Below are 12011 nucleotides of genomic sequence, written 5' to 3' on the forward strand. Positions count from 1 at the left end.
TGTGTGTGTCACTGTGTGTGTGTGTGTGTGTGTGTGTGTGTGTGTGTGTGTGTGTGTGTGTGTGTGTGTGTGTGTGTGTGTGTTTCAACACCCTTTTCTTCTGAAGAAGAGTTATACCAAATCTGAAATGTTAACTGTTTCTCTCTCCAGATGCTGCCAGACTTGCCAAGTTTCTGAAGCATTCTGTGTTTGTTTCAGATTTCCAGCATTTGCAGCATTTTTACTTGTATATGATGCAGAATATATATCTTATCTGAAAGACAATAGCTGTTTTTGTGATGTTAACTGACGGATAGATATTCGCCAGAACTCCAGGGATAACACCCAGTTATTCTTCAAAATAGTGCTTTGGGATCTTTAACACCCATCTGAAAATTTGACGGAGCCTTGGCTTAATATCTCATCATAAAGTTGGCATTTCCAACAATGTCAGTACTGCTCTGGAGCATCAGTTTTGATTTTAATTCACTCCAGCCTGGTAGTGGGGCTTTGTGGCTTAGAGAAGGGTGTGCTACCGACTGAACCAGAGCTGATACTCTGTCATGTCCACCTCATATAATGCAAATTGTGCCCACACTGTAAAAAAACAATTTTCTTAACAAAATTATTCCTCAAATGCTTTATTGTCTTTTCTCATCTAATTAAGTTCAACTAACTAATGTAAAGTCACAGATGATCATACTGATCAGGAGATTAAAGAAGGGAACATATATTCATGAGAAAGATTTATGGCCACACTTTTAATGGGTCATCAAGTGTAAAATTTGAGGTGAGGGTAAGGGTCCTTAAAACACAGCAGACCGTATTTGGTGAGAGGCCCAACATGGGATTAAATAATGGGCTGGATTTAGTGCTGGCAGCAGTTGTCACACCTCTGGACCCAAAAGCTGGGGGTTGAATCCTTTCTGACAGTCAGTGGAACCCTGGTATTGCCTGTGAAATATTCTATGCAGACACTTTGGCCAGTTTATTACTCATAAAACATGTTTACCCAGGTCCTCTTGCTGCATGTGACAAACAAAAGACTGATTCAAACTTAGTTCTATTAAAACACTTGAAAGTTACAGAAAACAATTCTTAAATAAATTAAGTTAATTTTTTTCCCAAACTAGGCTGACTGCCTGAAAAATTTCACGTTCTACTTGCTCTGATGAACTTGATTGAGCTGCTGGTTTCAACTCATTGAGCTTTGTCAACAGGGCACTCAGGGTCTCCTTAATATGAAGATGTGTCTTGCACAGACTTTTTAGTTGAGTCTTCACCGAATGGCCACCAGGTGTCCCTCCTTAACCCCTTTTCTGAGCCCTTCCGGAATGCTGTCTGATTTCAGCCAATGGGGTCACAGGGTAGGGATCTCATCACCCAGTGAGATTAGGCCGGTCATCCTAAGTGTACTCATCCCCTTTTAAAGATATAATTATTCCATGTTGTTAAGGGGTCTGTCCGAAACTGGGGAATATCCAAACATAGTCTGTCTCAATGGTTTTGGCTGAGTATGTCTTAATAGGTTTTGGGTCATAACAATTCTCCCATTGTTCTATATGTAATAAGGTCTGGACTGATTCTTGTTTGCTTTTGATCTGTGGTAACCTTGGCCTCTTTGAATTCCATCAGGACTAGCTTACAGAAAATTTAATGTTGGGCCCAGTTGCTTAAGCCATTGACCAATTGTCCACGCTGGGCCATATCGTGTCGGTGGCACCCAATCCATTTTATGTAATTTATAAGTATATTAAGGATGACCACTACATCCACCCTGCCCAGCCCTGCCCAGTGTTAACAATGAACAGTATAGTACAAGAAAAGGCCCTTTGGCTCACCATGTCTGTGGTGACCAATATGCCATTCTAAACTAATCTAATCTGCCTGCACATGGTCTATACCTCTCTATTCCCTGCCTGTTCATGTGTCTGTCTAAGTGCCTCTTAAACACTGCTATCATATCTGTTTCTGCCGTCTCCCCTTTCAGCACGTTCCAGGCTCCTACCACCCTCTGTATAAAAACCTTGCCTCATACATCTTTTAAATTTTCCTTCTCTCACTTTAAACCTATGCCCTGTAGTATTTGAGATTTCCACCGCAGGACAAAGACTCAGACTACCCACCCTATTCATAACTGTCATAATTTTATATGCTTCTATCAGGCCCTGCTTGACCCTCTGATCTAGTGAAAACAATCCAAGTTTGTCCAATCTCTCCTTACAGCTATTACACTCCAATCCTGGTAAACCTCTTTTGCACCCTCTCCAAAGCCTCTACGCTCTTTCTATAGTGTGGTGACCAGAACTGCACAGAATACTCCAAATGTGGCTAACCGAAGTTTTTTTTATACAACTGCAATATGACATGTCAACTTTTATACTCAAGGCCCTGACCAATGAAAGTAAACATGCCCTATGCCTTTTTTAATACCTCATCCACTTGTGTTGCCACTTTCAGGGAGTTATAGACTTGCACCCCAAGATTTTTCTGTAGATCAATGCTCCTCAGGTCTTGCTATTTACTGTATGCTTCTCTCTTGCAGTTAACCTCCCAAATTGCATCACCTCACTCTTGTCTGGATTAAACTCTATCTGCCATTTCTCTGTCCAACTTTCCAACTGATCTACATCCTGCTGTATCCTCTGACAACCTTCTTCACTATCCAAAATTCTGCCAGTTTTCACGTCATCTGCCATCTAACTGATCAGACGACTTGCAGTTTTGTCCGAATCATTTATATAAATTACAAAAAACAGAAGCCCAGCACCGATCCTTGTAGAACACCACTGGTCATAGATGTCCAGTCAGAAAACACCCCTCCACAACTACCCTCTGTCTTCCACAACCTAGCCAATTTTGTATCTGACTTATTAATTTGCTGTGGAACCCATATGACTTAATCTTGTAGACCAGGCTACCATGAGGGACTTTGTTAAATGGTTTAGTAAAGTCCATTCAGAGAACGACTGCCCTATCCCCATTAATCACTTTTGTGATTTCTTCAAAAAACTTAATCAAATTTGTGAGACAAGACCTCCCCTGCACAAAGCCATGCTGACTATTGTGAATAAATCCATTCTTTTTGAAATGGGAGTAAATGCTGTTCCCAAGAATATTCTCTAATAATTTCCCTACCACTGATATAAGTCTCACTGACCTATAATTTCCTGGAATATTCCTGTTACCCTTTTTTTAAACAAAGGAACAGCATTGGCTTTGGGCTAGTCTTCTCGGATCTCGCTTGTGGTTAAAGAGGATACAAAGATCTCTGTCAAGGTCTAAGCAATCTCCTCCCTTGTCCCCCTCAGTATCTTGGGATAGATCCCATCGAGGCCTGTGGACTTATCTATCTGAAAGCTTTCCAAGACACTCAACACTACCTTCTTAATATGACATGCCCGAGAATATCAACATACCCCTCCCTAACCTTATTATCATTCATATCATTTTCCTTGATCAATATCAATATGAAGAGCTCATTAAGGACCTCACCCACTTCCTCTGGCTCAATGCATAAATTCCCTCCTTTGTCCTTGAATGGTCCTACTTTTTCCCTTGCTACCCTCCTGCTTCTAATATACAAATAAAATGCCTTTGGTTTCTCTTAATCCTACTTGCCAAAGACATTTCATGGCTCCTTTTAGCCCTTGCAATTCCTTGTTTAAGTACTTAACCAATTCTTTTATATTCTTCAAGGATCATGTCTAATTTCAGTCTTCTAAAAATGAAATGTGCTTCATTTTTCTTTTTGACTGATCTTGCAATATCACTTGTGATTCAGAATTCTTGAATCTTGCCATCCTTTATCTTTCATCCTCACAGGAATGTGCTGGTCCTGAACTCTGATCAACTGACCAAAAAACATTCTCACATGTCAGATGTTGATTTACCTTTAAATAGCTGTCCGCAATCTAAATTCTCTAGTTCCTGCATAGTGCTGTCGTAATTAGCCTTGCTCCAATTTAGAACTTTCACCCGAGGACCAGTCTTATCCTTATCCATATCTTAAAATTTATGGAATTATTATTACTGTTGCCAAGAAGCTCCCCCACTGAAACTTTGATCACCTGGCTAGGCTCATTCCCCAATGTAAGGTCCAGTACAGTCCTTCTGTAGTTGGTCACATCGATAGGCATACCACTAGCAAGAGAAACACTGGCAACACTATTAAAACAACAAGACCCTAGTGACATCATCTCCACAGACAACATGCTGAAGCTACTTCACCTTCAACTGCCAAATATACGAACAGATCAATGGGACACCCATGGGATCACCTATCTCTGGACTAATAGCTGAAGCGGTGATGCAGAGACTTGAAAGTATGGCCCTCCTGCTAATCCTACCGAAACTATGGATACGATACGGATATTAAACAGACCAAACTAGAGGAGACACACAAACTAATAAACAACACCCTCACCGGGATCAGATTCACGAGGGAAGAAGAAAAGAACAAACAGCTCCCATTCCTGGATGTCATGGTGGAATGCAGGACTAATGGGGAATTCCTAACAAAGGTACACAGGAAAGCCACACGTACTGACCAAGTACTGAATTTCAACAACAACCACCCTAACACACACAAATAAAGTTGCGTGTGAACATTATTTAAAAGGGCAACAACACACTGCAGCAGCACAGAGTTATGCCAAGAAGAAGAAGAGTACCTCTTCCAAATATTCAAAGACAATGGATACCCGAAAAACCAGATCAGAAGATGCATATCACACGTATGACAACAGGAAGATACTACACGCCCTGACACACTCACCGCGCTACCTTACATCAGGAACACATCTGAATTGACCACAAGACTCCTACGATCACTGGGCATCCAAGTAGCACACAAACCTACATCAACCCTACGCCAACTGCTCACCTGGTCCAAAGACCCACTACCCACTATGGACAGGACTAATGTCAAATACAAGAGTCCCTGCAAAGACTGCGACAAACACAACATTGGACAAACAGGAAAGAAATTAACCACAAGGGTACACAAACATCAATTGGCAACAAAAAGACACAACCAATAGTCACTCATCTCCATCCACATGGATAAGGAGAACCATCAATTCGATTGGGACAACACCAGGATCCTGGGACAGGCAAAGCAGAGTCAAGCACAGGAATTCCTAGAAGCCTGGTACTCCACTAAGAAAGCCATCAATAAACATATAGAGCTAGACCCCATATACACTCCATTGTGAAGGAAAACCGGAAGCGAGGTAATCCAGCTCAACGGATACCAGAGTTTAAATAAGAGGCGGGAAAACACAACAGCGCTTCATCGAAGGCTGAACTGATGACGTTACCCAGCAGGGTAATGAAACGTCTGTGGAACAATGAAGCAGCTCGGCGAGTCAACTTCAACCTGAACTACAGATCTACTCAAAAATCTTGGACTGTCTACATAATGTTTCAAGAAAACCTCCTGGATGTACCGAACATATTTTGCCTAATCTAACCCCCTGGCACTAAGGAATTCCCAGTCAATGTTGGGTTAAAGTTAAAGTTAAAACCAAACAACAACCCTAATGTTTTTACTTCTTTCCATTATCTGCTTACATATCTGTTCGTCTATCTTCTGCTGGCTATAATAAAACCCATCATTGTGATTGCCCTTTCTTATTTCTGAGTTCTAACCATATCACCTCGCTGCATGAGCTCTCCAAGATGTGCTTTCTTCATGCAGCTGTGACATTCACCTTAATCAGTAATGCAACTCTTCCACCCCTTTTTATATTCCTCTCTATCATGCCTAAAACACCTAAACACTGGAACATTGAATTGTCAGCCCTGTCCTTCTTTCGACCAAATTTCTGTAATGACTACAACATTGTAGTTCCATGTAGTAATCTGCCAATCAGATAACTGGCAGCTCAATAGTACCACTGGGACTGTTGGGTCTGCACCAGAGGAGATGGACATATTGATAGATGATTTTTGTTCTTAATCATCCATGGTATGTGTGTATCATTGTCTCAGTAAGCAGCTATTACCCACCCTAATTGCCCTGGAGAAGATAGTGTTGAGCTGTCTTCTTGACTTGCTGTGGCCTTTAGGGTGTAATATTGTGAGGGAGGGAGGTCTGGGATTTTAACCCAATGACACTGAAGGAATAGTAATATCGTTCAAAGTTGAGATAGTGTATGGATTGGAGGGGAACTTGCAGGTGATGGTGTTCCCATGTATCTGCTGCCCTTGCTTTTTGAGGAGGTAGAGGTCATGGCTAGGGAAAATACAGTTGGAGGGGCCTTGGTGAGTTTCTGCAGTGTATCTTGTAAGTGGTACACACTGCTGCCACTGCACATTAGTGATGAAAGTGGTGAATATTGAAGAACGTGGCTGGCATGCCGGAAAGAGCAGGCTGATTTGTTCTGAATGGTGTCAAGCTACTTGGGAGTTGTTGGCGTTACACTCATCCAGGCAAGAGGAGAGTTTTCCATCACACTCCTGATTGTACCTTGTGGATAGTGGACAGGCTTTGGGGAGTCAGATGAGTTACTCGCTGCAGGATTCCTAGCCTCTTCCCTGTTCTAATAGCTACAGTAGTTATGTGGCTGGTCCAGTCAGTTTATGGTCAGGATGTTGATTGTGGGGGATTCAGGGGTGATAATGCCATTGAACTTAAGGGGCAGTAGTTAGATTTTCTCTCACAATCAGATAAATGGGGTCAGCAGGATACAAGGGACAGTTAGTTAATGGGGGACCCTTGTGAACCAAGAGTGTCTGACAAGGTGGCCTTTCCCCTCATCCACCAGAAGGCCGTTGGAGTTGACCTGGTTGTCCTACGTGCCAGAGGCCCATTCTCACCTTAACCAGTGGAATCAGGAAAGGGCCCTCAATTGGTCACTTAAGTGGCTTGTTGTGGTCTGCATAATTTAAAAATGTATAAACTCTATTCTTATTAAATTATTTGCTAGATTTTTGTGGAAAGATTCTCCAGAGGCTGTCAAGCAGAATATGGCTCAAAGGGAATCATCATAAAGGTAAAGGTGGATAATCTTTGTGAGCATGTTTGTGGGAAATGGAAGAACATGGAACATAAGCAATATATTTCCACTGCATTCCTACTGTAGGAGTAATGTTTGGCATTTTAGTTTTGCAAAGCATTATTTTATGTAAATTTTATGGTAAACATTCGAAAGCAAAATGGTCAAATATTTAAATAAAACAAAGAACTTCACGTTCCGGTAAAACATACAGCCAGATTTATAGTTCAGTTCATATGGTATGATGTGTGGTGTCAATTAGCTCTGTTGGCTGGGTAGAGGATGTTTAGGCCAGAATGATGCCAGTGATCGAGTTCACTCCCTGCACCAGCTGGGCTCATCTGTGGAGGCTGCCCTCTTACTTTGCCCTTGGCTTGATGCAGAGTGGTATCCTCTAGATGTATAACTAAATTTCTTTCTCTCTAACATGATATTAATTAAGGCTAATTATCTAAATTATTGTTTGCTATGAATGAATAAACATAGTTTATTTGTATAAACATGCCCTACATGCTGATTTAGAACACGAGCTTTTAAGGAAAAAAAGGTAATACGACCTAACAAGCTTGTCTCTTTTTCCGGGCTAAACTCTTCCCATCTACATTCCTTCAATCCTATTCTTTAGAAATGTATCTAATTTTCTCTTAAATCATTTATACTGGATTTTTGGTAGCTTTTCTGGTAACTTTGTCCCACTGTTTATTCTTTGAGAGAAAATATACTTTCTTACTTCTTATTCCTAACTTGCTAATTTTAAACTTTTAATCCCTTTATATTTGAACTATTTACAGAAAATAAGTAGTTGCCTGGGTCACCTTCATCAATTCTTGTTTGTAAGTTTGAAGGAGATCTCTTCAAAGTCTATTCACTTCCAAAGATAAAATGCTTATTTTTGGTACATTTCTCATGGCTGGATGTTTGACAGCATGCTTTTTGAGAGTTTCCTGTGATTCTTCTACTGAAGTTAAAGCAATTGATTGGGGAAATCTTCAAAGAAAGTATTCCTTTATGTTTCTGAACAGTATTTCTGCTCCAATCATACTAACTATGAAAGTGTTTGGTATTTGGTGTTTGGTTTCCAAACTGCCACATAACTACTTGTTATCTGTATTGAGTGTTACAGAGTTTCTGGAAACAATAGATACTTGGGACCTAGGTTATCTAGTTATGTTTTTTTAAAAGACAACTTTGCTATCCACTTTATTTGTTTTTGAGAAAGCACATCTGAGGTATATTATTTCTAATTATTGCTAAAGAAAGGTTTTACTGGTTCATATAGATCAATGTTGCTCTGTTGTTGTACGAACAGTGTCTAACTATTATATAGAGCAGAACATACAACGTGGTACAATATAGAACAATCTCATGCAGACATCCTAACAAACTTCAAGTGCGCAAGTGCTGAAAGATGAAATGTATCAAATTATTGTATGGCTATTATCTGTACAACTGACAACATCCATGTTATATCTTTTTCAAAGTGCTCTAAGTGCAGACTTATTGGGCTGGAATTGTCAATCTTCAAGGATATAGTCCATAATTATTTATTGTTTTGGTGGTTTTAGAGCTGAAGAAAGATAATACTGGGGAAAAGGTCAAGAATGAAGTAATTTTCTTTATCATTTAACGTCATATTTTGTGTAAGATTTTGGTTGCTTGTGTTTGAACATTTTCCATTTAAAATTCTGTGCAGAAATTTTTGTTTCATACAGAAACAAAGAAAAAGAAACAAAAAAAAATCTGTTCTCTGTGAATTTTGTCCATTATTCTACGATGTGATTTACATGCTACTGATTGTTTGCAAATCTTGTCTTACTGCTTGCAATTCTGTTTTGCGTGAGAATTGTACTAAAAATGTTTTCTTAAATATCTCTACTTCGGGCTTCATAGTTTCATCATGAAGTTATTCATTTTGGACAAGATGTGCAGCAACAAAGATAATTGCATTATTAACGTAATAAAATGCTTCTTCATAGGAGCATAATCAAATAAAATTTGACACTAAGCCACATGAAGAGATATTGGGATATTTGACCTTAAGCTTCGTTCATTAGGTAGGCTTTAAATAAGGGAAGAGAGGCTAAGAGAGACATTCTGGAGTTTAGGCCTTGGCACCTGAATGCATGGCCATCAGTCATGGAGCAGTTTTACTTTGGGATATCCAGAATTGAAGGAACACAAATAATATGTAAGGCTGTTCAGTTGGAAGACATTACAGCCAAGCAATTGCCTCATTTGCTGAGTTTAACTTGATTAGTTTGTCAGTTAGGACACTCCTTAATAATGTGCAACATTGCTTTGAACTCAACGGTTTCCAGTTGCAGAAAATTCCATAGGCTCATAACTCTTTGGGTGAAGAAATTCCTCTTCATCTCTGTCCTAAAAGGTCTACCCCTTACTGTTATACAAGGATTCCTGGTTCTGGACTTCCTGATCAATGAGAACATCCTTCCTGCATCTACCCTCTCAAATCCTGTTAGAATTTTATAAGTTCCTTTGACATAACCCCACATTCTGCTAAGCTCGAGTGAATATAGCCCTAACCGATCATGTCTGTTTCTGATGTCAGTCTTGCCACCCCAGGAATCAGTCTGGGTAAACCTTCTTTGAACTCCTTCTATAAGCAGAACACCCTTTCTCAAATAAGAATATCAAATGTACATACAATACTCCTGGTGTGGTCTCCCAATGCACTGTACACTTGTAGTAAGACATCACTATTGTTGTGCTTGAATATTCTTGCAGTGAAGGCCAACACATATCATATATACTGCTGCATTTGCACGCTAACTTTTAGCGAAGGGTGTATGAAATGAGGTCTCATTGCGCCTCTCCCTTTCCTAATCTCTGGCCATTCAGGTAATGATCTGTCTTATTGTTTTTCCTCCTGGAGTGGATAACCTCACATTTATCCTCATTATACGGCATCTGCCATTTGTTTCCCCACTTACTTAACTTGTGTAAATTGCATTGAGGTTCCTGCATTCTACTCACTGCATGCCCTCACACTCAGCTTTATGTCATCTGCAAACTTAGAAATAAGACACACAGTTTCCTCATCTACATCATATATGTATATATAATATGTCTGCTACTCGGAAAAAGATCAATTTATTCCAAATCTTTCTTTCCTGTCTGCCAACTAGCTCTCGATCCATTTAAGTACACAAGCGCCAATCCCATGCACTTTACCTTTGTAAGCTAATCTCCTATGTAGGACCTTATGCAAAGCCTTCCATAAGTCCAAGTAAATGACATCCACTGATGCCCCCTTAATCATTTTACTAGTTACAGCCTCACAAAATTCCAGCAAATTTGTCCTATTTGTAAGTCCATTCTATCTCTGTCTGATTTTGTCATTCTTCCAAGTGTTTTACTATTACATCTTTTATAATGTAATCTAGCATTTTCCCCACTATCAATGTCCAACTAACGAGCCTATAGTTTGTTGTTTTCTCTCTGCCTCCCTTCTTAAATAGTATGGTTACATTAGTTACCCTCCAATCTGTAGGAACTGTTCCAGAATCTAGAATTTTGAAAGATTACCATTACAGCATCTGCTGTTTCTACCGCTGCTTCCTAAAGTACTCTTCCCATTAGCTGCTGTGTTGATTCTATGTTTTTGCGAGGCTCGTGTCCCAATGCTGATTTCCCCAACTGCCACCATTACCATCACACCCCTAATTTCCACTTGTCTCCTGGTTTCCTTCTGATTCCTTCACAAGGACTTAGATATGCTGGTGCCAGTATAATGGTGTGCTCTTCAGAGCCACTTTTCAATCAAGAAGTCATTGAGGTATCTGGAGCCAAGTATTGAGTATGCCTTGGGCCTAACCATTCAAGTGCAGGGATTGTTCCTTACATTCTCATTTCATAACAGAATCAATATCTAACCCCCATATTTTTCAAGTCCTGTGCAAATTTACATGATTTTGGGCACGAAGTCTTTTTTTCTGTTATTTTCCAATAGTATTCAGCATTGAAATGATTTTTTAAAAAACTTATTTGCAGTGTTTAATGCCCTATGGGGTTGCTTCTGCGATGTCACAACTTAACCCTGGAATCATTACAAAATTAGCGAAAGAATATGTGAGAAGCTCATTGGATTGCACATTACTTGGAGAGCGAGGCCATGGTTGTCTGCCACATGAGATACTGGTAATTATTTGCTGTCAGGATGTTGATGGAATGTTAACTGTAATCATTTCAAGAATGTATCGATAAATTGCATTTAATAAGTCAAATCACTGTTAATCTGGATTTCTGCCTTTTAGGCCTACGTTTATGGCAAACTACCACAGTGGATTACTTACAGTGATGTGTTCCTGGATAAAATGAGGAACTATCTGCAGAATAGGGGCAGAAGTTACAGAAATCCTCAACCCTAGGAGGAACATTATGCTCATTTGGTTCATTGTGTCTCATAATCCATAGTATTGTTGATACTGTATTCAGATTATAGCTTTGCTGAACAATGCTCAATGTCTTTTTGCCTGATTAAAATAAACGTTAGCAAGCTTACTATAACTTTCCGTGAACTTTCAAATACATAATAAAGTTTGGCTGTTGAAATATAGCTCTTGATAATGAGCTGCTTTTCATCTTTGAGGGAGTTAGCAGACATTGGAAAATTTACTGTTCTGCATGCCATTAAAATTCACTAAGAGTATGCACATCAATGTTTGACCGATGTGCTCCGTCTTCTTAATCACATCAAATAAAATTTACTGATTTATACTTCTTCCAAGCATTGCTTCATTTTTTTTTAATGATGTGTGCTAATAAGTGATGGGACCCTTTGATCAGATGCATTAACGATGAATGTGTGGTTGAAGGAACACTTACTGAAAAGGGTTAGGGTTGAGATTGGGGGTGAGGATAGTCTTCAGGTATTCAATGATTGGTACTGGTAGGAGCAGGCTGGAGAATTTAGGATTTCTTGTGAGTCTCCAATAATTGATATTCTATCAATCAAAGTATCTCAGTCAGCAATACAAAAACAGAAATTGCTGGGAAATCTTGGCATGTCTG

At 39.6% G+C, this 12011-nt stretch overlaps 1 protein-coding gene across 6 annotated transcripts in view; it reads left to right on the forward strand.

Annotated features, from left to right (window-relative positions):
- The window catches only part of hsd17b3 (hydroxysteroid (17-beta) dehydrogenase 3), a 63436-nt gene extending 51747 nt beyond the window's left edge, over positions 1-11689 (forward strand). For 2 of the 6 annotated variants that reach the window (XM_048595427.1, XM_020511239.2), the window contains exons 9-11: positions 6912-6977; positions 10992-11138; positions 11255-11689. In XM_048595427.1, the coding sequence (XP_048451384.1) occupies positions 6912-6977; positions 10992-11138; positions 11255-11368 (327 nt within the window). In that variant the 3' untranslated portion in view covers positions 11369-11689. The remainder of the gene's footprint in view (positions 1-6911; positions 6978-10991; positions 11139-11254) is intronic. The other 4 variants (XM_048595432.1, XM_048595431.1, XM_048595429.1 and 1 more) reach the window with 2 other exon arrangements.
- The last annotated feature ends 322 nt before the right edge of the window (positions 11690-12011 follow it).

Source organism: Rhincodon typus, chromosome 3 (assembly GCF_021869965.1).
Source record: "Rhincodon typus isolate 14 chromosome 3, sRhiTyp1.1, whole genome shotgun sequence".
NCBI lineage: Eukaryota > Metazoa > Chordata > Chondrichthyes > Orectolobiformes > Rhincodontidae > Rhincodon > Rhincodon typus.